This window comes from Acomys minous, assembly GCF_964271855.1.
Source record: "Acomys minous genome assembly, chromosome: 14".
NCBI lineage: Eukaryota > Metazoa > Chordata > Mammalia > Rodentia > Muridae > Acomys > Acomys minous.
Window position 1 is genome coordinate 45,477,708 of NC_140496.1, and position 24,454 is coordinate 45,502,161.

The following is a 24,454-nucleotide window of genomic DNA, read 5'->3' on the forward strand; positions in this document are numbered from 1 at the left end:
ACTGTAGCAGAGCCCGGAGAACCGAGGGGTCCCTAACATCTTCTGGAATCCTCTAGGCACCACCTGCATCTTCAGAGTGGGCTCAGGGGTACCACACTTGAAGAACTGTTGTCAATAAAAGGAAGCACATGCTGAGCACTTGGCAGTTTTAGTGGCCGATAACTAGCTCAGCAGCCTTCTGTCCCTTACCACATCTTGATTTTCCCTGATAACAGTGTTTGTATCTTGACTAGTCAGACTGAATGTTCTGAAGGGGTCAATTCAGAAATCACGGATGAAGAAAACTGGATCCTTCTGTCTAGGGGACTAATCTGCGCTAACGCTAATCCACCTGGGGCAGAAAACACAGGAAGCAGTAAATTTGCATCCAGCCTTGACACGGGTCTGTTTCCTGTAAGGCTCTAGTGGGGTGTTACAGCAGTAACTGGTGGCTTTAAACGTGTTGTAGGCTGTATTTCCTCACCCGAGGATTTACCTAGTGTCCACTACACGTCAAAGTTTATGTTACCAGCTAATTCAGTGGCAGATAGAGCAAAGGATTATTTACCCCCCAGATAAAAAAGATTGCAAAATAGAGCAGACATTCATATTTCAACCACAGGCAAAAGCAATACCGTGACCTAATCATTGCCTGGCTGAGTGGATAGCCTTCCTCAGCCAGGGCCCGTACCTTCCAACACCCCAAGTTGCATGGGAAAGAGGAGAGAGAAACAGAGTTTGGTACTGACACCCTTTGCCACAAGTTCCTCCTTGCTCAGAAGTTTCCACAGTAATATGAAAGACTCCACTTTCCTGCTTGTCCCTGAGGCTGAATACCGTAAATAACCTTCTGAAAAGAAAGGCACCAGTTTAAATTTCAGGCTGTTTTTTACATGCTGCATGAGACCAGAATACAGCCCCAAGACACCAAGTCCACTGCCAGCTCCCAGCCTGTCTACTAGGCGACCAGTTCTGCTTCAGGTTTTAAATCCCTATCACACAGCGGGATACTGGAGCAGCCCATCCTAAAAAGGTACTCTTTTTATTTTATTTTATTTTATTTTCACAATGAAGGCAGAGGCAAGAGGTTAAGAAATCCTGATAATGATCATGACGCCTCCCGCCTTCCTCCCCCACCCTGGCACACAGTACCTGCCTGTCGGTCTCAGAGGACCGGACCTTGCCACCATGTGGACCTGTGAAGCTCGTGAAGGAGGGAGGAACAGTCGCTCTGGAGCAACAGTGAGACCCCTGCCATCTGTTAGGAAGAGCCATCGCATTTCTGCTGGAGCCAGTGAGATAAACAATCTTAGGTCTAATCATCTAGAAGACTCTAAGAAGAGCAGCTACTGGACAGTGTGACATGTGCATTGTGGGCACAGAGAAAAATGCCACCTCTTCTCTCTGCTATCATGTGGTGCAAGGATGTCTGCCAGGGGACAGGAAGTAGTGAGCTGCCCCTTCTAGCTGGCTGGTTAGCTCTCATCAACGATGAGGAACTCCAGAGGAAGACTCAAACAACTGAGGCACCGGCCTCAGCATTTAACCAATAAGAAGGTCTGATTATCCTTCGTCTAATATGATTAAGGTCGTCGAGTGTGAAATAGTTAAAGTGCTTTTAAGTATATGCATCGAATCACCAGTCCTCTGAAACATACATCAATTCGGTCTCATGACTTTTGGTTTAAAAGAATTAGGATCTAAAGCTCTTAGGCTGTGAAGTACTTGTACTTACAAGCTATACTTTAATGCACCTACTTCCTCTCCCCACCCCCAGAGAACCTGAAGAGATGGGGAAGTGATGTAGGATATAGGACGTACGATCGGAAGAGATGGGGAAGCCATGTACCATGTACAATTGCATGCCTCTATGGGGACTATTAGCATATTAATGAACCGTGTTTCTATTTACACTTCCGTCACCGGGACTATTTCACCAGCTATTTTAAGGATTGAGTTAAGCTTTAATTAACAGCATTTGGGGAATGAAAAACCAGCGGCATCTCTTAATTTATGTTCAAGCTCCAAAAACTGTATTCCACAGCAAGAGCTTCCAGCTCACCTAACACTGTAGCATGACAACACTGCTGATCCAGGAAGAAGATCCTTAAAGGAATCTACATCATTGGTTTCCAGAACTAAAGCTGACAAATATATGTATGTATGTGAATATATATATATATATGAGTAAACAAGCTGTTTTACCATGGGGGGTTAATACACATGCGGATTGCAGATGAAGGGATTGGAGGAGGTTAAGACACACTAAGTCATTAATATTGTGCTAAAGTTACAATGGTAAATATATACCATGGGTTCACGTGTCTGCATACCCTGTCTGCAGTTAGTGTCATTGTTCTTGGGGACTGTGGAACACTCCGGACATATGCCCTAGCTGGTAGGCATTTCTCCTCTCCTCTCCTCCCCTCTCCTCTCCTCTCCTCTCCCTTTTCTCCTCTCTTCTCTTCTTCTCTCTCCCCTCCCTTGCTGCAAGCTCTTGCCACCCTGGGCCAAGTTGCTTGCCCCCATAGCTGTGCCTCCCCACCACCCTGCCCATATCTGCCTATTGGACAGTGTGCTTGAACAGTGAGCCAAACGAACCTGTTCTTCCCTTAACTCACTTCTGTTCGGTATTTTTGTCATCAAGACAACAAAAGTAGCTAACAAACTTCTGATATTTCTAAGAGTTTATAGCAGTGAGAACTCTTTTGGAGGCAAAATCTTAATATCTGAAGCATTGTGTTCCTAAAACCCTACCCTAGTCACAGTCCTATCTGGGGTTGCCTCGGGGGCTGCTGGAGGGACACGCTTTAATTGTGTGTGTTATGCACGAAATCCACTGTTCCTGATTTTCTTCTGTGTCCTCCATCACGTCTTTGCTTACCATTTCTCTGCACAGTTGCATTGTGGCCTCCCGCCATCCCTTAGAACCCGCTCTCCTCTCCCTTACTGGATGATTTCCTGGGCCATGTTTTCCTCTTATTTGGCAGAAGTTTGTGGGGAGAAGTAAACAGTTGGAGACTGTGTATAGTATCCATCAGGCTCACGGATCCCTGAACAGTCTTCTTTTTCTCACATTACACCCCAAAGCAAGAAAAGAAAAATGAGAAGAAAAAGAAACACAACTCCCAAGAAAATCGAAAGGGAGAAATGCGCTAGATTCTTGCCTTTGTTTGAGAATACACACAATACAGAAGATGGGTAGAAAAGATCGTTAGACTCAGAATACCAGGAAGTGTGCTGGGAAACGGCCTGTCCTAGAACAGCCTGCGTAAACAAGACCTGCAAGTGGCACACTGAGGGACACAGCACCATGGAAGTGCGGGACTTTGAAGGCTCTCACCCCTAGACAAAGGACTACAGGCAACTCTTCCAGGCATGAGCCCGCCCCACACTGGCCGTCCAATGTAGAGTGGTCAGCCTGGAAACCATATATACATGGATAACAACTGACTTAGAATTCTATTTCAATTTAAAACACTTTTTTTTTTTTAGAAAAGAAGAAACTTACTAAGTATAGAAAATGATTTTGCTCATTAGACTTTAATTGGGCTTCTACTTATTATGAGTAGCTATGAGGCAGCCTGCAAAACTCAAACTCAAGTAATGGTAACTGGTAACTGCCCATGTCTCCAGAGATGCTGGGCCCTAAACTGTTTTCATGCACTTACTCATTTAGGCCTTACCATAAGCCATCAAGGGAAACATAGAAGGAGAAACAGATACCAGGAAATAAGCTCTCTTACCCACGAAGCTGGTAGGTGAAATAAATTCAGACAGCTGGCATATAACTTCTCTCTTGTAGATGGCCGCGGCTGTTTCTAGTCTGTCTGTGTGCTGTGCATTTCATAGGAGCCTTCATCCCACCATTTAAGAGAGCTGAACACTGAGACGAGTGTGAATCTCTTCCATATATTTTCCCTCTAACTCACCTGTGGACTACATGTGTACGTTCCTTCTACCTACATTGTATAGACTCATTCCGGTCAAAAATAGCAAGGAAAGGCAGAGTCAGCTACATTTAGCCCGTGTGGTTGCCCAAGCCTATTTGCCTTCCTCAGCATCAATCAAAGGCCCCCTTGGAACCCGCTGGCCTAACTGTCATTACCACACTTCCGTGGCTCATGCTTCACTCCTGACTATTATAATTCCGCCATGCTGCTGCCTTGAGGACACATATGTATTCACACTGGCACAGAGGCTGGGAGGGGGAGGGGAAGCCTGGGTTGCCCCCTTCTCAGTGTCTCCGAGCACCAAAACTACCTAACCAGGAGTAATAAGAAGCATCTATCTCCACGGACAGTGTCAGAGCAGCTATGTGCCTAATCAAGAGAGAGGACTTGTCTGAGGAGAAAAGATAAATAGTAAGAGTGGAACGGTGGCAATCTCTGGTTTTTAGTAATTACAATATCTTTATTTTTAAAAAGCCACTATTTAATCTGTTCCATTTGTTTTCACCTGCAAACTATTATCCAATCAGCTTACAATTAAAGGATCAAATCAGCCTTTAAAAAAAAAAGAGAGAGAGAGAGATAGGTCTGTCTGTTAGGAGCTTTTGCTCCTAACCAGTTGCCTCATTGGTAACAGCCAAATGAGTTTGAACAACACACACCAAAGTACACGCGTAAGACAACTCTAAGTGCAGCACAAACAGCCCCCTTTAAAAATGCTGTGAGCATCCAAGTCCCCCAGCTTGGCAAAGTAGGAAGCCCTCTATTCCCGGAGAAAGAAGTGCAAGTACTTACAGTGTCATGAGACTTGTCCTTGACATCATAGACTGTCAGTTTGATTCGAGTTTCTTCATAGATGGGGTACTCAGACGGGAATGTGACACCCGTCAGGAACAGTGGGTCTTTTGTTCCCTGAAACAGTATAAACAGAAAGCTTGGATTCATTAAAGCAGCAACTGGAGCCAGCAGCATGCAGGGACAAATGTGAACGCAGAGAGTGTGTGCCTGTCTGCTTTTCTAGGAAATAGTTCTATTATAAGAGATCTGAAGAGCCAAGTGTTGCTTGTGGGCCATGAGCCCAGGGCCCTGTTGTCCTGAGGCCTGCTGACTAGGTGAACTTGAGTTCCTTTAAGTGGCTAAAGACTCTTGAAAACAACACCTTGTTTTTTTTTTTTTTTACCAATTATATTCAGAACCTCTCTTTAGGTCAAGTTGCCAGTCCATTTAAAATCCTGTACAAAATATAATCATTATATGTTGATCATTTAAACAAATGATCAAAGACACTGCCTCACCAAATAGAATTGAAGCTATTTTTTTTCCAAGCCATTTGGTGTATCTTATGCTATCCTTTTAAAAATGTGGGTTTTTTTCCTTATTCTGTTTCAATTGAAAGTTATCCGCTATGAGTGTTTGATTGCTTTTAGACGTTTAACAGTATTTTTTTTATTCCCAAGACCAACTTGAAAACTAATGAGAAAAACTCTAAATAGGATGTATTGAGGAAATAAAATTATTTCATTCTTTTCTTCAAAAGGAAAAATGTTCTTTTCTTGCAATATGTCTGATACATTTGAAGACAGGCAGTGAATAAAACATGTTTAAAAAGTGTGCAGAGTCTACATAAAACTCTCAAAGTGAACAGCATAAATCACTTCTATAGTTATGACAATAAATTTTAGGATGCGTATGTTTCATCACAGGAGAATGCGGGTGGTAGAACAAAACCATAAGCACTCAAGTTACTTTAAAATTTGGCAGTTTCAAAAGTAACCAAGTTACAATAATACCTGAAGTGTTGTCACTAAGAAAACGACTTTATAGTTTTCACCAAGCTGCCTTTCTATGAAGAAGACTGCTTGTAATCCAACTATGGTACATGGTACCAGCAATAGAACCCAAAGTCTCCAAATAGTATATTAAGCAATCATGCAAGGGGCAAGCTCAAGGTTGGCTGCGTGCAGTTGGGCAGAGTTGGGTTGCGTAAAGGTAGCAGATGCAGGGGTGCCTGCAGAAGGGCAGAGAAGCAGAGGCTAAAGGCATGGAAAAATGCAGGGCTACACCCAGGATTTGGGTCAGTCCCATAATAGAAGCAGTCCCAGTACAGTCTGAATCATTGATTCCACCCATTGCTTCAGGGCAAGCAGTGAGCCAAGCCAGCCAAAGACTAGGGCAGACAGGCCTAACATTCCGAACGGTGGCAGCTCACAAGTCGGAGAAAAATAAAGAGAAGCTGGAGATAGGAACTGTGAGGAGGACACGCTCCAGAGCCCCAGGTGGTCCAATAAGAGTCTCTCGTTCACTAACGTTGTGACGTGTGTCACAAGAAGAAAATCATCTAAGGGGAACCCTTGTCCTGATGGAGCTGAGCCAACACAATAATGCATTTCCTCTGATCCATGCTGAAAGCTGTATTAGCAACAATAGAGGTAAATAGGAAATCTCTCATCCCATGAGTAATATTTACACCTTTAACTGGAAACGTTACAGCTAATCAAGTTAATCACCTACCTTTCTCTGGAGAACACCACACTTTGAAAGATACACATAGCAGAGAATATAAATTATTTACTCTAGGGTTGGCATTGGACCCAGGAGGAAAAAAAAAAAGAGAGCGAAAACCTCTTCATCTGTTTTGAACTTTGTGAGTACTTTATACTTTTTCCTTCATTAAATGTGTTCATTTCATTTTATTTAAAATTAATATAGAGAGATTATAATTTACATAGGGACACAGATATACAGACATCCTCTGTTCTGCTGGGGAATTCAGAGGGGGAAGTTTCCTGTGGAAGAAAACTAAAAACTTTGAATGAAAAGTCAAATTCTTCTTCATGTGCTCAGTCCGATTTGTGCTCCTTGATGACAGAGGAACAAATGCAATCACAGGGCCCTAGACCACAGGCTAACTTATGTCAGCTGTTCAGAGGGGCGGGAGAGAGGGAGACGTGGGGGGAGGAGAGAGACGCATGCACAATGCACACAGACAGAGACAGCAGCTCAAAAGGAGAAAGAGGGACAGACGGTGGCAGACAGGGACACAGGCCAGGCTCACCTCCACAATTTCTGTGCTGGAGTACCTCGTCAGGGTCTGCTCCACGGGGTGGATTACTGAGACGTGCACGACCGTGTTCAATTTCCGATCACTGACAGGAGCCACAAGGTCCTTGCACGCTGGCAACAGCAGAGGGAAAAAGAAAGAAAAAAAAAAAGAACCTCACTCGATCTCTCAGGGCAAACTTCTGTCCAGCGCTGAAATAAACTTTGTCTAGCCGCTGAAGGAAATCTCCTGGTTCTCAGCCGGCTTTACAGAGGAAGTCACTTGGAAGTACCTTACAGAAATAGGAAGTCACGTGCTGCCTGCCTGAACTGAGAGTTCATTTCCACTGACCACATTTGCAGCACATTGCGAGTCCCTGAGTGCTCTGAGATCCCAGCTCCAGTCGTGACTACGTGTACACACACACACACACACACACACACACACACACACACACACAGCTCAGAGTCTGCGGTGGGGTGGGGGGCGGGGGCAGAAGGCTTTAATTAGTCATTAACTCCTAGGGTTTCACTCACACTGTTGCATGAAGTATGGGCCACAGCAGCCAGGAAACTAAAAAGACGCCTGTTGACACTGGCTGTGTTAAGTAGAGTGCCTGAATACATTCTTCATGGTCCTCCCCTACCTGGGGATAAATCTGCAGCCCTCCACGCTGCTGCGGAAACAGGAAGAGCGATTATGCTACCCCAGAAGAGCTCAAGCAGAGGAGGAAGCAGGCAGGGGTTAAAGAGCCCTCTGTCTGGAATTCAGGATCATTCCTGGAGAGAGTAGCTCCGATAAGGACTGGGTAATTGTTGCCCAGGCCCCCCCACCCCCCCACCCCCACCCCCACCCCGCACATTCTAAGAACTTTTCCTTCACTTTACCAGGCTCCTGTTTCAGCTCCAGCTAGCATACCATATTCACTGGAGTATTTTCTCCTCTCACATAGCAGTTCCTAGTTTTGGAAAAGGAAAACAACTGGAGCGGGTATGGGTAATAAAAGCTATCCCTCTTCAGAAAGTCTCGTATCTGCTCTCCTCCCTGCAGCCCTCCTCTGAATTTGACGTTGACTACTAAGTGTGATGAAAAAGTACTCTTGCTCATCAGAGAGGGGTCAAACTGCTGGCCAGCACCCAGGCCGCAGCCGCCGCTATGGTAAAGGAGCAGCAGCGGTGAGTGAGTGGTTCCTGGTGATGCTGTCCGGGTTCCACACCATCCCCAACCTACTCCATGACTAGGAAGACAGGCGGATAGGCCAAGGAGGAAGAGGGTGTATTTACATTCCGTAATGGCACCTCTGCAGTTTGCAGGGCCACTGGGATAGCAAAGCAGTTAATGCCTACGATTATCACCTTTCAATGGCTTTGCAGATCACCTTACTAGTAGGAGCAGAATGAGATAAAATATGGGTGCTTTAAAAGGGAACCATCGACCAGCCTGTTTTAGGTCCATGCTCTGTTCTGGTTACTAAAATGGCGTGTGTGTGTGTGTGTGTGTGTGTGTGTGTGTGTGTCCTCTCTCTCTCTCTCTCTCTCTCTCTCTCTCTCTCTCTCTCTCTCTCTGTGTGTGTGTGTGTGTGTGTGTATGTGTGTGTGTATGTGTGTGTGTGTGTGTGTTCTCGCTCTCTCTCTCTCTCTCTCTCTCTCTCTCTCTCTCTCTCTCTCTCTGTGTGTGTGTGTGTGTGTGTGTGTTTATGATTAACTTCTTAATTTTTTCCTAAACTTTGGGGTCTTTTTATTATTGTCTGGTCTTGTTTTGTGGATGTGTGTGTGTCCTCTCTCCTCTCTCCTCCCCCTCCCTCTCCTCTGTGTGTGTATCTGTGTATGATTAATTTCTTAACTTTTTCCCAAACTTTGGGGTCTTTTTATTATTGTCTGGTCTTGTTTTGTTAGATTTTTCATACTGAATTCTTAAGCCAAGCAAAACAAAACAAAGAAAGCTAAGGAAAGCGTAGGTGGACAAAAATAGCCACAGCTTATTTAACCTTCACTGTTTTGAAGCATTCTGCTCATTGCCTATAATCTTCAGAATATATTTTAAAATCCTTATTTCTGTTTCTCTCTTTGGCATACCATCTTGATCTCTTGCAAAATGCAGTGGCCTTTGGAAGACCCACTGCCACTATCATGTATTGCTTATCCTGATAAATCTACACTTTAAAAAAAAAAAAGCAAACAAAAACGCACCTACACACCATTTCAGTAACCCCAGCATATCACTGGAAAATTTCTTTCACTGGAAGATTTCCTGCACACTGCTCTTGTGTGGTGGTTATTTTGATCATTTCCTTTACTTGCCTATGAGTGTGTTTCATTTTAGCACCCTTGGTTTTCTGTTCGCAGCGATCTTCTACTGAATCTGACAAGCATCTTGTTTTTGGAGTTTAGAGCTAAAGGCTTTGAGTTTCAAACACATGCGCCTCACCCACTCTCTGGTGGCAGCTTCCCCTCTGTCTCGTGCGCTCTTGACACCTTTGATCAAAATAAGTCACATCTCTTCCGAGTTCTTATCGGGCTTGTTGGTGGTTGTGGTTGTTCCCAGAAGTGGGCAGCTACTCTGTTTCAGCCGAAAGACTCTCAGTATACATCCCACAAGACCAGACAGCACAGAAAATGGAAAGCTCTGTGAGTTCTTCAGATGCCCCAGGAGTGGGCTACAAAGAGTACTAATTTATACACAGTTACCATTTGGGTTCAGAACCAGGCAGAGAACAACAGCCACAGTAGTTACATTGACGCATTGAGGGCTACGCTCTCATCTCTTCTCTTTCTAACAAACAGCCCACAGCATTTACTGTTTCTTAGCACTAGGGCAGTAAGAGGCACAGAGAAATTCTGAGATGAAACAGAATTCCTGAAATGTAGCCTCCAGATTTCCTGTTTTCTAGTTCTGTGGCACAGAGAAAACAAATCACAAACTCTGCCACTCAGTCGCCTCATCTGTCAGGGTGGAAAGAGCACGCAGATCTTATGAATGGATTTTTACGCGCAACACTCATGTTTACTAATAACATTATATTAACATTTAAGAATATTTGATGTTTTCATTATGTAAAATAAATGTTACTGACCTAGTTCTACTCAGATGACTTCTCTAAAAGCGTTAACAGGTCTGTGTCTCTTTATAAGTGCCAGTCTATGACACACTATATGTCATAAAGGGAAACAGAGAAACATGGATCTGTGTCTCGGGCAACTGTCCCTGGAGGACTGGCGGAGCCTCAGTCAGTGAATACTGCAGAGATACTACTCATTTGCATATGGGATTATTTAGTACACAATAAAGGACTGTGATTGTTTGATTGAGAATGGCCCCCATAGGCTCACATGTTTGAATGTTTGATCCATAGTTGGTGGAACTGCTTGAAAGGGATTAGGAGGTGTGGTCCTTGTTGAGGGAAGTGTGTCACTGGGAGTGAGATTTGAGATTTCGAAATATTTGTGTGACTCCCAGAGCTCTCTTTCTGCCTCCCGTGTATGAGTCAAGATATGAGCTCTCAATTTTTTCCTATGTTCCCTCATCATGGACTCTTTCTTTTAAAAATGGTTCTGGTCATGGTTTATTATCATAGTAATAGAAAAGTGACTGAGTCAAGAACACTAAAATACAAAATTCAAAATTACATCCATCTTCCAAAGCACCCTTACTCCTTCCTGTTATCCCTGGACACCTACTCTAAGAGTTTCCTAGATAAATGGCCTTCTTCTATGTATAACACTAGAAGCCTCAATGTTTGGGGAATTTTGCTTCTGTTTTATTTAAGAACTCTCCCCTAAGCCTCCCAAAAGCTCTATGGGTATTTAATGGTTCCTGAAGAAGAGAAAAACTATTTCTTAGTGGCATGTCCAAATAAAATCTTTCTTACAAGGAATCCTAATTATACCCACTAGGTCATACAAATAAATGAATAAATGAATAACAAATGACATGAAAATAAAAGGGAAATAGTTGGGAAGAGGAATGTTATCAGTGGGAGATAAGAGATTAGTAGGTGGTAAATGTGATTATATAGATACATGGAAATATACAATGAAACTCATAGTTATGTATAATTGATTTATGCCAATCAAGTAAGAACGATACATAAACATTAAATAATTGACAAAAATATGTATACAGATATTAAAGGTTGGAATGAAAATGTGCTCACGGACACATTGTTTTATACTTAAAAGAAGAAAGGGCAAAAGAGAAAGCAACTTACAGAAATTATAATTTTCAGAGAAATATATAAATTAATTATGAATGATTCTTTCCTGGTAACTTTGATGTAGTGTCCAGAAATAAGACTCCCTTTCTTTTTCCATAATGTTGGGCAAGGTGTCAACAAAACATAATCCAGCCCAGGTTTGTATAAGAACCACGCAGCTCTACTCTCTTAGAAACAAATCCTCAGTAGAAGTGCAGTGATGAAAATAAATACAAGCTTTCTGTCTTGGGAGGAGGCTATGCACAAGAGACACTAGACAAACAGGGAAATGGCAGCCTACGTGGACTGACTCTAAGGTTTGTTCAAACTCTGAAAGCCCGGCCACTGTGGGAGTGAATTCTAGAAGAGCCACTAACCACCCACCCTTCACTAACCTTGGCCTGAGGGCCAGAAGTTACCAACATCTGTTCTAGATATTTGCAGCATGGCTGGGATGTCCAGAAAAAGAATAGACCCTCCTCTTCTTGGATGTGTCTTCTAATATCTGAGGATCCTGAGGTCAAAGAGCAGGTATCTTCAGAGCTGTTCTTAAGTCAAAGACTCCATCATGCACAAGATGTTGTCTCTATTAGGTAAACTATCAGCTTGTGTCCCTTGCGGCTCTCCATATCATGCTGTGTCTTTAGGATCAAAGAGCCTTTGCGTCACTCTAGTCAACTTTTTAACTTTCTCTTGACTCACATCAGAGACTACTACAACTGTCCAATTCAAGGAGGGCCGAACCTTACAATGGATTGGAGTGTGAAAATAAGCATGCCGGGGTACAGGGCTGAGGGAAGTTAGGGTTTAGCCTGTGTCCACAGACAGAACAAGCAGCCACTCTAAGACCTAGTTCTTCTGTGAAGGTCAGCCATTGTTCTTGCCTCGCCAGAACAAGTGGTAGAAACAACTGCCAAAGTTGTTTCCCCAAGAACTAAGCAGATAGGAAGTGGATCTGAAGGGGGCTGGGGGGGGGTCAGGGGGAGTGAGGGGGGTTGTCACTAATGGCGAGATTTTTCACACTTCTAAAATTCTCTAATAAAAATTAGCCAGAAGTAATGGAGGAGCAGAAGAAACACTGCCTAGTGTAATAAAGCTTTAATTTGGATTTTTGCTTTGTCCTTAAGGCAGGATCTCATGTATCCCAGGATGGTCTTGAACTCCATGTTGCCAAGGACGGCCGTGAACTTCAAATCCTACTGCCCCTACATTTCCTTATAATGAGATCACAGGTGATTATCTGTCCACAATTTATATGGCTCTGGAGATGTATCCCAGGGTATCATATGTGCTGGGACAACACTACCAAACAAGCCTAAAGATGATTTTTAACAAGAGATGAAATTGCATATAACAGCTAGATCATTGCTGAGGAACTATGTGGCCTTTTGCAAAGGAGTCCTTTTGTTTGACCCACTGGGAACAACAACAAAGACTTTGTAAAATTTGCATACAAACTATGTAAGATAATTACGGTAGTTGTATTGATTATTAACTTGAGGGGCTCTAGAATCACTTAGGAGACAAGCCTCTGGGCATGTCTCTGAGGGATTATGTGGACTGGGTTAGCTGAGATAAGAAGAGTCACCTGTTGTGTGAGTGACAACTTGCCTTGGAATCGGACCAGAAGCCAGAGAAGATTAAAGGGAGATTGTGTGCCGAACACCAGCATTTATCTTTCTTAAATTCCTGACTGTGGGTGTGATGTGACCAGGTGCCTCCTGCGCCTGCCCCATGACTAACTATCCTGCCATTTAATTTGTGATCAAAGCGTTAAGACAAATAATAGTGTGTGTGACTGTATGTATGTCTGTGTGTGTGTCTGATTGTGTTAGTGTGTGAGACTGTACATTGTGAGTATATGTGTGTATGTGTGTTTGTGTGTGTGTGTGTGTGCGTGTGTGAGAGAAAGAGAGAGAGAGAGAGAGAGAGAATGTGTCAGTGTGTACGTGATTATGTATGTGTTTATGAGTACAGGTGTGAGTACATGTGTGAGTGCGTTAGCATATGTGAGTATATGTATATGTGTGAGAGAATATGTGAGGGTGTGTGCTTGTATGTGTTTTATGAATACATGAGAGTGTATGTGTATGTGTGTGAGTATATGTGTGAGTAAATTACTGTGTGTATGCCTGTAAGTGTGTATGTGTGAGTGTATGTATGAGAAAGTATGTGTCAGTGTGTATGTATGTGTTTATAAATGTGCATGGGCGTGTGAGTGTGTTAGTATGCGTGAGTGTATGTGTGTATGAAAGGATATGTGTGTGAGTATGAGTTTGTGAGTGTGTGCGTGTATGAATGTATGTGTGTGAGCATGTGTGTGTGTGTGTGTGTGTGTGTGTGTGTGTGTGTGTGTGTGCAGAAGGATAGCCTTGTGATCCTCCTGTCTCAGTCTCCCAAGTGCTGGCACTAGAAACATGTGTCACCATACCAGCAAAGTTGGAAGTAAAAGCATAAAGGCCAATTCTAGGGAAGCCTGGCAGAGATGTGCCTTCCCAGGTGTGCCCTCCCAGGTGTGCCTTCCCAGGGAAGCCTGGCAGAGGTGTGCCCTCCCAGGTGTGCCCTCTCAGGTATGCCCTCCCAGGTGTGCCTTCCCAGGTGTGCCCTCTCAGATGTGCCCTCCCAGGTGTGCCTTCCCAGGTGTGCCTTCCCAGGGAAGCCTGGCAGAGGTGTGCCTTCCCAGGTGTGCCCTCCCAGATGTGCCCTCCCAGGTGTGCCTTCCCAGGTGTGCCTTCCCAGGTGTGCCTTCCAGGGGAAGCCTGGCAGAGGTGTGCCTTCCCAGATGTGCCTCCAGGGGAAGCCTAGCAGCTCTGACTCCACCTCTGCTCTTGAGGAAACCTGAAGACATACACCCAAGCCCATGAAGATGAAGAAGGACCACACAACAGAGAACAGGAAACCCTCTAGGTCAGATGTGTGGCCTTATCCACACAGGCCTCAGAGCCATGAGCACATGGCTTCCAGCTTCTCCCGAGGGACACTGTTCTTATCCAGCCACTTCTGTGATACAAATCTGCTTCTTCACTGAGAGGGAGGAAGATGTGTGCAGCCTGGGGGCAGGGTCTAATCCATGTCTCACAGGTGTCATAGTTGGTTAAACGACTCCAAAATACCACTTATATTCTTCTTGTTCTCTAAAAAATCAGATTCCACTAATAAATTGATAAGCCAATTTAGCTTATGTTTCCAGTCCAATAAATCGTGGGACTCCGTCTTAGCACCTAGTTCCCAGTGTGCACCAGTGATTACATTCAGATTAAGTTAACTTACATCATGCACGGGAAGATATATAGGACATTTCAGAGCCTAATCGCCCCTCTCTCTAATTGCTTCTCCGATGTATTAGGCTTTCTCATTTTTAGTTGCCTCTGCTTGGCTAGGTTTCTTCGTTTTGTTGTTTTGTTTTATTTCACTCCCTTTCTGGCAAGAAGTTCAAGAAGCAGTTTTCTGAATCAGCCTCTCCAGAACAGGTTTCCTGACTTGATTTCCTAGACAGTGTTCCTGGTCCCCAGGCTCTGAGCTCCTGAAGACATCGGGTGAAGGAAAGCGGCCTCCTGTCCAGTGTTTCCTGCCCTGTGCCAACACCCACCCAAGGAGAGCTCCGGCAGGAGGTGAACGCCCTGTGCTCTCTGTGTAAGAGGAGCTTAGCGTTACCTCCCAGAGGACCAGGACTCTACTGGGTCTGAGCTGCCCGATGGCCATGGACACAGCAGTCCCCAGCATCCACCCCTTTTCTGCTTTCCGAAACGTTTAGGCATCTTTAGTTCATTAACTGTCTTACTTTTTTCAGCTTTTCTTTCTTTTCTCTGTCTAGTTTATTTTCTTTATTGAAAAATGTCTGCTCTCTGTAATTTTTCATAGATTTTTATAGCTTTCTGTTTTCTCCTCTAATATATCAAATTACCCTCTAATACTTGTTCATCTCATCATCCTGAAAGACAAGGTTGCAGGAGCTGCCACTTGTGTGTTTTTAAGACCTGGACCTCTGAGGGTCAAGGGCAAATGACAGTTTTTATTATTTCACAGTTTTAAAAGCTCTGTAGGAAAAAAATGTTATTTTCTCCTTAAGTATTGTGTGGGAGATTTTAATTAACATACACTTCCCTCAAGAGAATATAAACCATGTATAGCTGCCAACACAGCCAAGAGTTGTTGGAAAAATAAGAATAAATGTATGAAAGTGGATATGTAGGGGGAACATTTGCAATTTTGAATCTTTTTCTTCATTCTTGTAGAGCTTTCTTTTCTCGTTCTAGTCACCACGTAAAAATAAAATAAAATGAAATGAAATAAAATAAAATAAACTGGTTTCTAAAATTCAAAATGTAATTATCTCAGAGAAAGAAAGCACTCTCACGTTCATGTAGCTTGGAGTGTTCGTGCAGCACGGGATGATCAGAGGAAAAGATGAAAACAATACTCCAGCTCCCCTAATGCTGGAGCGCCCTAAGCACATTGGAATAGCGAGGTGAGTGTCTGCTTCTGAATTGCCAACGTGCAGATTTTAAGATGGTTCCCCTGTGAGATAAAGGCGAAGCATGCTAAGACTGTGGGGCTGGTGGAGATGGTAATTTCTGAAACCCAGCTTGGTTTGGGCAACACTGTGCTCAGACCCTTTGCTCCTGCTAATGCCCAGAAAGACAGTGTGCTGCCTGCTGCAGCCCCACAGCTCTATCAGGTCCAAATGCACATTTTTTGACAGCCAGTCAGTGGCTGTCTGTAGACTGTGATGGAAGCCTCAAGGATGAAAACTCTCTTTTTCACTTTGCCAAGAAGTCGGTGTTCAGAGTTGGAGTTAGTTTTCCTGGCAGCTTAGTCTTCTTCCTGCTCAATGGAGGATCTGCTTTGCAAGCAGAATGTCAAGACTCTCTGTGTTCTGAGAGCAGAACTCAGAGAACACTTTGGGGAAACGTGGGATTAAAGGGTGCAGTGAAGAAGCGGATGACAAAATTATTGAGGAATCAAGGCGATGATTTACAACTGGGAATGATAAAGTCCTGCCCCCGGGAACATGGCTTTACAGTTCTCGCTGCGCTGAAATTTGAGCCCCACTGCTCCTAAATTCTATTACAGCCAGTTGACTTGCGAATAAAACTGATTTCTTTCTTCTAAAAGGCTAGGCTCGGGTTGTTGTGAAATATGCCTTGAAATAAAACATGTTACTTTGTCACATACAGAACAATATAAAATAAGTCACCTTTCTCTGTCTTGGTCTCTGTCTCTCGCTGTCTCTGTCTCTCTCTGTTTCTATCTCTCTGTTTCTGCCTCAGTCTCTCCTCTCTCCCTCCTCTCTTCTCTCTTCTCTCTTCTCTTCTCTCTCTCTCTCTCTCTCTTTCTCTCTCTCTCTCTCTCTCTCTCTCTCTCTCTGTTTTAGTCTCTCTGTCTCTGTCTCTCCTCCCCACCCCACTCCTTTCTCTGTGTGTGTGTATGTGTGTGGTCAAGATGCTGCCAGTCACCCCTTTACTTAAGGAGCATTGTGGATGTTAAAATACACTCCATACCCAATACCAGTTCAAAATACTTCATTGGATAGTCTGGGGCAAGAAAAGGAAGTGTTTCTCTCTATTCACAAAGGTGCTCTCTGAAAGCACTATTGGATTATCTGTGCTGGGGAGCAATGATGCCAGCTGTAGAGCAGACAACTCATTTGCATATAAAAAGGACAAATTTTATTCCGATCACTCTTGTCAGTACCAGAAGGCTTCCTTTCTTGAACTCATCCCCTGCTCCCTCAGCTTCTGAGGTGTCAATCCTTAGAAAATCCCATTCTGTCCTGTGTTCATGAATATTACCTAGGTGGCTGAGATTCCATCTTCCAGCAATTGAATTATAAACAGGTCCGTGCTCGAGCCTCTTTGGAGTCTCATATCTCACACGGCATGCCACAAACCGTCAGCTGGCCTGGCGTCATCACCTGGCATCGCACACAGGCATGGCCCTGTCGGTGCTTGCTCCCAGCCCACATTCTACTCTGGAGAGACAGGAAGTGCTCGCTGCTTGCTGCTGTTCTTTTCAGCAGGAACATATGTGCTGCTGCAGAACACAGGAAGATGTTATTCTGGGGAGGCAAGCAGGCCCCGCTGAATACTAAAGGAAATATCGACATCCTGTTCGGGGGATCTGTGGTGTTAGAACAAAAATGAGCCTCGCTTGTCTTCAAGCACAAGAACCTGATCTCAGTCTCTAGAACACACACACACACACACACACACACAAATAAATGGGTGTGGCGCTGCCTGTGCTAGTAATCCTACTGCTGAGGAGGTAGAGAAAGGGGGACCCCTGGGCCAGCCCACCTAGCCAGCGTGATGGGCTTCAGGCCATCGAGCCCTTGTCTCTAAAAATAAGGGTGAGTCTGAGGAGTAATACCCGAAGGTGACCTCTGGCTCTCTCCTCCCTCCCTCTCTCTCTCTCTCTCTCTCTCTCTCTCTCTCTCTCTCTCTCTCTCATACACACATACACACACACACACACACACACACACACACACACACACACACACACAGAGGCAGACAGGCAGGCAGGCAGGCAGGCAGAGAGACAGAGACTTTACTAAGACTCTTACTTCCCCTTTTCCAAGGGTGACGTCTTTTCAGAACAGTTGCCATTAGCCCAGGAGCATACAGGATTCCTACCAGGCATAGGGCTGGTTCGTGGATCCAGCAGGGGCAATGGTTACTGCTATCTACCTTAAAAGATAAGGCCAGCATAGCTGGTAGATAGGGTAGATAGAGCAGGTGTCTCAGGACCCTGGGGCTTTGGTTGCCAAACAGAATGGGTATGGCCAGGATGGGCAGGGGCGCTGACTTCTAACTGAAGCCACAGGCTGGTTGGTTTTAGGAGTGTGAGGAGCAAGGGCCTTGAGGGCATGGCAGCTTCCGGAGGGCCTCTGAAGTTCGCTTGTCTAGGCAGGAAGAAACAAAGGGAACAGGCACTTTCTGGGTGATTTATCATTTAGCACACTGAGTCATTGCCTATGCTTCTAACAAAACCTAAATAAGGCCATTTCCAGATGAATTTTCTCAACATTAAAAGCTGCTGTGGAAGGTTTGCAAGGAGAAATTGCGGCCAGGACTTGCTTTACAGAGAGTGGTGCTTAAATTAAAGTAATTTTTTTTTCAAAATTTCCTGTGAATATATGGGTTCAATACTTAATGTGCGAAATCAATAGTTTTAATATCTGAGAATGATGACACATGCGTGTGATCCCAGCAGATAGAGGAAGAGACAACAAGACCATGAGTTTGAGGTCATCCTCAGCTTTATAGTTAGTTGTAAGCCAGCCGGGACCAACAGAGCAGAGCCAAGAAACAGTGCACAGTGTGTGTGTGTGTGTGTGTGTGTGTGTGTGTGTGTGTGTGTGTGTGTGTATGTGTATGTATGTGTACATGTGTGTGTGTGTGTGTGTGATTGCTGAACTGCTCTCAGTCTATTGACAAATATTTTACAAGTAAAATTAAAATATAAAGTAAAATCAAAGACATGCAAAGAGTAGATTAGAAAATAAGAGTGAAAAAGAAATAGGAAGGGTAGAGGGATAGCGAATCTCTCATTTTAAGTGTCTTTGTCTCTATAATTCTTTGCTGAACAAATTTTGAATGTACTGACTTTGCTTGAGTCTTCAAGAACATGTGGGATTTTTGTGCTAACAAGAGAAAATCACCACTCAAATTTTGACTAAGAAGATTTTGAGAATATCACATCCTTTGTGGTAAGATGTTGACTCCCAGGAGTTCGAGGGCACATCCTAGTCAGTTGTAGCATCCAAGTATGGCAAATCAGTAGACCGCAGAGGTGAGAAAGCACTAGGGGCAAGTTGAGGGCAGGAAGCATGGGATGGTTTAAAGCAAACCCTCCTACTTCAAACAGTTCAGCCCTAAACCTCAGCAGAGTGGCTGAGTGCAGATGGCTTGGAACCTGGGCACACAGAATGTAACAGAGATAGTCCAGGCCACCGCATTACATGTAAAAGAACATTTTCCTTCCTCTGGGACAGGCAGGGGCCTAAGTGAAGTAAGATGGGCTGAAACAGGCATGCTGAAGATTGGGAATTGGAGACTAGCCTGGGCTAGATACCCAGACCCTGTCTAAAAATTTTTTTAAAAATCAATAAAAAGGTATCTTCTATTTGTGTTTTGAGAAACTTTTTTTACATCTGTCCATATCCCAGTCAAAAAAAAAAGTTTAAGATTATAGATATATAATCCTAACTATATGCCTTTAATTTTTAAAGTATACCTCCTAATCTTCATTTGTAAATATAAATAATTCTATTTATTATCACTGTATGATTGTGAGGATTCAATTACACAGAATGTGTAGGCAAAAATGATTTATGAAATGCCTAATACTGTACTTCTTATGTTCATAGGTCAAACACTGTGGGGGATATAGGAGCTTTTATTCACAATTTACGGGTAAGGAGTTAGAATGTCAAAGCCAGTAAAGGATTAACACAAAATAATGACTAGAATACCACGAAGCGATCCTTATACACATAGCACCATTCTTACTACTTTAGGAAACTGTCTTGCTCAATTTTGAAAACAGCACACAGTTAAAAAGGATTTTTCATGGCCAATACTGTTAGCCAGGGGCGGAGTCGGGACCCAAAGATCTGGCTCTGGCAGCCCTGCCAACTGCTCTCAAACGCAGCCTAGCTCTGCTCCCATGCGTGATATGCTGCAGGCTCAAATGGAATCTCAAATCTTGGGATGATGAATCCACTTCTATTACCTTAGTTGCCTGGGATTCTCCTTGTCGCCATCTGTATGTGTCTCTATTCTTTTTTATTTTTTTATTTTATTTTATTTTATTTTATTTTTAGTATTTTGAGACAGGGTTTCTCTGTGTAGACTTGGCTGTCCTGGATTCACTTTGTAGGCCAGGCTGGCCTCAAACTCACCTTGATCCGCCTGCCTCTGCCTCCAGAGTGCTGGGATTACAGGCATGGGCCACCCCGCACTGTATGCGTCTCTATTTTTAAGAACATCTCAGCACAGGCTGCTCGCTTCCTAGTGTCATCACAACACAGGGCCTCCAAAGTCATTTTGGGAGGAAGTTTCAACATTCAATTGGGCACACGTGTGTTTCAAATCTTCATGGTCAGATCCATGCTGAATATAGATCCACTTTGTTAATCTCAGCCGCTAACTGACTCTTTATGTCTGTTCTTTCTAGAAAAGCCCCAGGGCTCACAAGACTCTATTCTCCTGGGGAGAACTTGGAAACCATGAAACATGAGTAATTATCTAATTACATACATTATAATCTCAACCTAAATTTTCAAATAATATGCTGGCAATCAGTATAAAACACTGTCAGAGGCAGCTGGAGGGACATCAATGTCCTGTAGGGAAACAGGCATGAGGATTGCAATTCATGTGTGTATCCAGCCCAAGGACAGTTTGTTAAATGTGGGAAAGGTACCCGGTGTGGCTTAGGTGAGAGGTTCCTACAGTTGCAAGCAAGCTCTTCAAACAGGGAAAGAAAATAAGAGAGCTGGAGGAACCTGCCAGGATAAACTTCCAGGGCGATCTAAGCTCTGCCTGTGACCTAAGGAGCCACTGTGTTCAATATGGGAGCAGTGCTCAGACACTTGAGGGGTAGAAAAAAAGGGCCAGTATCTGAGGTGGATTGGACCAGGATAGCATGGGAGAAAGGTAGGACTGGCACGCTTCCCTGAGATCTAGACGGATCACACTCTGAGAGGTCAAATACCACTGTAAGACAATATTGGGGGCCAGGAGAGTCACATCAGATGCCTCTGGCTATCATGTCAGGAGATAAGGGGTCACCTTGATACCTGAGGACTTCCTTGAGTGCTCCAGATGAGGAAGAACACACCATGGCTTGGCACTGAAGGGCTGTTGAACTCACACACAGCATGTTCAGAACTAGGTGGTAATTCTGAGGCAAGCTGGCAAGCGAGGCGCTGTCCTAATGGAGCTAGAGTTTGGGTATTTCATCTAGTGGCTGGGGGGTATATCTTACAAACATGTACATCCTAAGGGTATAATAAAGTATTCTTTGTGGTGAGGGGAGGAATGCAGCTCAAGAAGTCATGTTTCAGCTGCCTGAAGTTTAAAATAATTGTGAACAAATCCAGCAATGCTTTGCAGCAGAATAGAAGGCTCTGGTCACATGAAGGCAAGGATTGCAGATTTTGGGAAGTACCTTAAATATTATTTTAAAGCAGTGGGTCAGTGTATTGTTTTGAATACTTATAATTTTTTTATTAAAACAAAACTGACCCTCTGCATTTGAATAATGTTGGCTTGGGAATACCTTCTTTGTTGAGTGTGATTTCTGTCCTGTGTCAGAGCAGCCTGTGTCACTGGTAAAACAGAGGGACTGGGAAAAAAGGGGGAAGAACCGGAAGCCTTCACGTTTCTCCCTTCCAGATATGGCTGCAGGCTCACTACTGGACCTCCAGGACAGTCCAGATTCTCCCATTAGAAAACAGAACAGTGGGATGTCCTCCCCTCTGTCCTAGTAAGTGAAGACTTTCATGGGACATATCCCTTAGCCTAGCATCCAGATATAAGTGAGGATATACCATTTGAGTCTTTCTGCTTCTGGGTTAACTCACTCATTATAATCATTTCTACTTCAATCCATTTGTCCACAAATTTCAGAAACTAAGTGAGAGAAGCATGGGAGAATGGGGAAATAGAAGGATCCAGTGGGTCCTAGAAACCTACAAGAAGAGCATTATGATGGGCAGATCTGGGCCCAGGGGTCCTGCTCAAACTATGGCACCAGCCAAGGACAATACGTGCAGTAAACTTTGAACCCCTACCCAGATCTAACCAATGGACAGGACATTCTCCAGGGGTCTGACTTTCACAGGAACTCTGGTGCCCCACATTTGACCACGTCCCCTGGATGGGGAGGCCTGGTGGCACTCAGAGGAAGGATAGCAGGCTACAAAGAAGAGACTTGATACCCTATGAGCATATACAGGGGGAGGAGGTCCCCCTCAGTCACAGTCATAGGGGAGTAAGGGGAAAATGGGAGGGAGGGAAGAATGAGAGGATAGAAGGGATGGGATAACAATTGAGATGTAATATGAATAAATTAATAAAATATATTTTAAAAAAGAAAACAGGACAGTGTCGCCTGCTTCCAATTGTGTAAGGTAAAAGCTCCAGTAAGAAGCATTTGGGGAAAGACCTTTTTACCACAGAAGTGCCATTTCTTTGTCTTCCCTTTCACTCTGTTTGGTCTCTTTCCTCCATAGCATGAGGCTCAGTTGGTCTGAGATGCACTTAGTTGCTCAACAAGAAGGTTGATGACAACATTCAATTACATAGACATCATTCTGGAAGCCTTTACCCAACAGCTTCAGTGGCTTTAAATTGAACATGATTCCAAAACACCCACAGAGCAAAGCCTTGAGGTAGACCTGATTTCTCAATTACCCATAAGTAACGATAAACGCTTTAAAAGTATCTCGTTCCAATGACCAGAGCTCTCAGTAATTAGACAGTACGAGGAAGAAAGTAATTAGGTAAATTACACAGAGAGGCAAATAAACTGGATGAAGACCATTGGTCATGAATAAAAGACACAAATAATAACAGTCAACTTAAAGCTGCAGTGTAAATTATGTAAAAGGCATTGCTTTCATTAAATGCTTCTGCAATATACTACACAGAAATAAATGTGACCGGGAAATATGCCCATTATGATAGCAACACAGCTGCATTAAAAAAAAATAGACATGGTGACCAGAAACAGGAAGGAAAAGTTGGCTTCTACCTACTGCTAGCTTGGTGGCTGGTGTGACATATCACAGCAACCACAGACAGTGTCATGCAGCCATTTGGGCCAGCATTAAAGAAAAGGACAGAGATCCAAATGTGGAGGCCCAAATCGTGGCTTTTTGGGAGTCATTGCCACATGCAAGACCTGTTAAGAAACTCTAATTGGTTCATTTTCTCTTCTTCAATTAAATTCCTAATTATTTCAGCAATGTAGAAACAATTATGCAGGTCTCGGATAACCTTTTATTGCTCTTCGCTCTGCCACTCCTGTGCTTTCAATAAGCAGCCACAGAGACCCTGGCCTTTGTAGCTAAAACCTAGATGCCTTCATATTGTCACTGAATGCCACAGTACAAAGTTCTTAGAAGGTGAGCTACAAAGTCCCTGGCTCAGGGTCAATACGGGCTGAAGTGCAAATACATCCTGCTTATTTTTGTGTCCTTAGTAAATGGTCGCTGAGCGAAAAACTTTCTCCATTGTTATCTCTTTGGTAACCAATGCTACCAACACTGGCATAGTTCAAAGACTCCCAAGGGACATGTGCACACGTGCAACTCTTAATCAGTAGCCAGTTATCCAGACATAGTACAGTTTCCTCTATCAGAGTCCGAATGTCAGAAAAACCCGCCTGGTCATGAGAACTTAGCATAACTTACTAGCTGTTTATCAGTGTTTAAAGACCGACCACTTAGAACTTCAAAACAAACATTTAATATACATGCAATAATAGAAAAAGTTGTAAGAGGATTGCTGACTCTTTTTTTAGTTTAGAGTCGAATTGTAAGAGTGTAAATCGGTACCAATTGGCTCACAGTAGAAAGGGAACTGGGGGATTTTACGTTCTCTGCCAGCTTCCTACTCTCTGTCTGTCACATCAGGTGTTCCTTCTAAGCCAACGGAGATATGGCTCATCCTTCAAGATCTAGGTCCAAAGCCATTTCCTCAGAGATACTGCTCTTGATACGAGAATTATTTAAGCACTACTTCCTCAGTATAGGCAGTCATTGGAGGGTGCCTTTGCATGTGCCATATCAGTGTGCCTTCCATGATGCAGCCTTGTCTGCCCCATCTGATGGAGACTCCTAGTAATCAGGGATTGGAAGAAGAGGATGCAGCCCAGTGGTTAAATGCAGAGCATCACAGCCAGGTAAATTTGGCTTGGACCATGGCCGCATGGTCTTCCTTAAGATCTTGGGAAAGCTCATCTTTGTGAAGCATCTAGTCATCTCTTAAGTAAACACCATGGAAGAGTGCATTCTCTGGCCCCAAGAATCCCTCAGTTCAAACAGTGAGCTTATTACATCACCTGTTCATGTCAAATTTTTCTTACCTGTAAAATTAGCACAATGACAAACAAATTATTCATATTTTGTGAAAGTTAAAAGAGTGAAGCCAGGCCAGCAAGAAGGCTCGATTGATAAAGGTAATTGCTACTCTTTGTCTTCCAACTTCCACAGGTATCCTGTAATACTGTATCATGTGTGATGCCTGTACACACACATACACACACAGACACAGACACACA

General features: G+C 43.8%; 1 protein-coding gene across 11 annotated transcripts in view; it reads right to left on the bottom strand.

The window, feature by feature from the left end:
- Nucleotides 1-24,454, bottom strand: part of INPP4B (inositol polyphosphate-4-phosphatase type II B) — a 336,841-nt gene that overhangs the window by 304,787 nt on the left and 7,600 nt on the right. For 6 of the 11 annotated variants that reach the window (XM_084755321.1, XM_084755319.1, XM_084755320.1 and 3 more), the window contains exons 3-4: nucleotides 6,985-7,103; nucleotides 4,725-4,841 (exon numbers count right to left, since the gene is read on the bottom strand). In XM_084755321.1, coding sequence (XP_084611447.1) covers nucleotides 4,725-4,841; nucleotides 6,985-7,103 — 236 coding nt within the window. Of the gene's footprint in view, nucleotides 1-3,725; nucleotides 4,226-4,724; nucleotides 4,842-6,984; nucleotides 7,104-7,505; nucleotides 7,648-7,856; nucleotides 7,872-24,454 lie in introns of those variants that run through there. The other 5 variants (XM_084755317.1, XM_084755325.1, XM_084755322.1 and 2 more) reach the window with 4 other exon arrangements.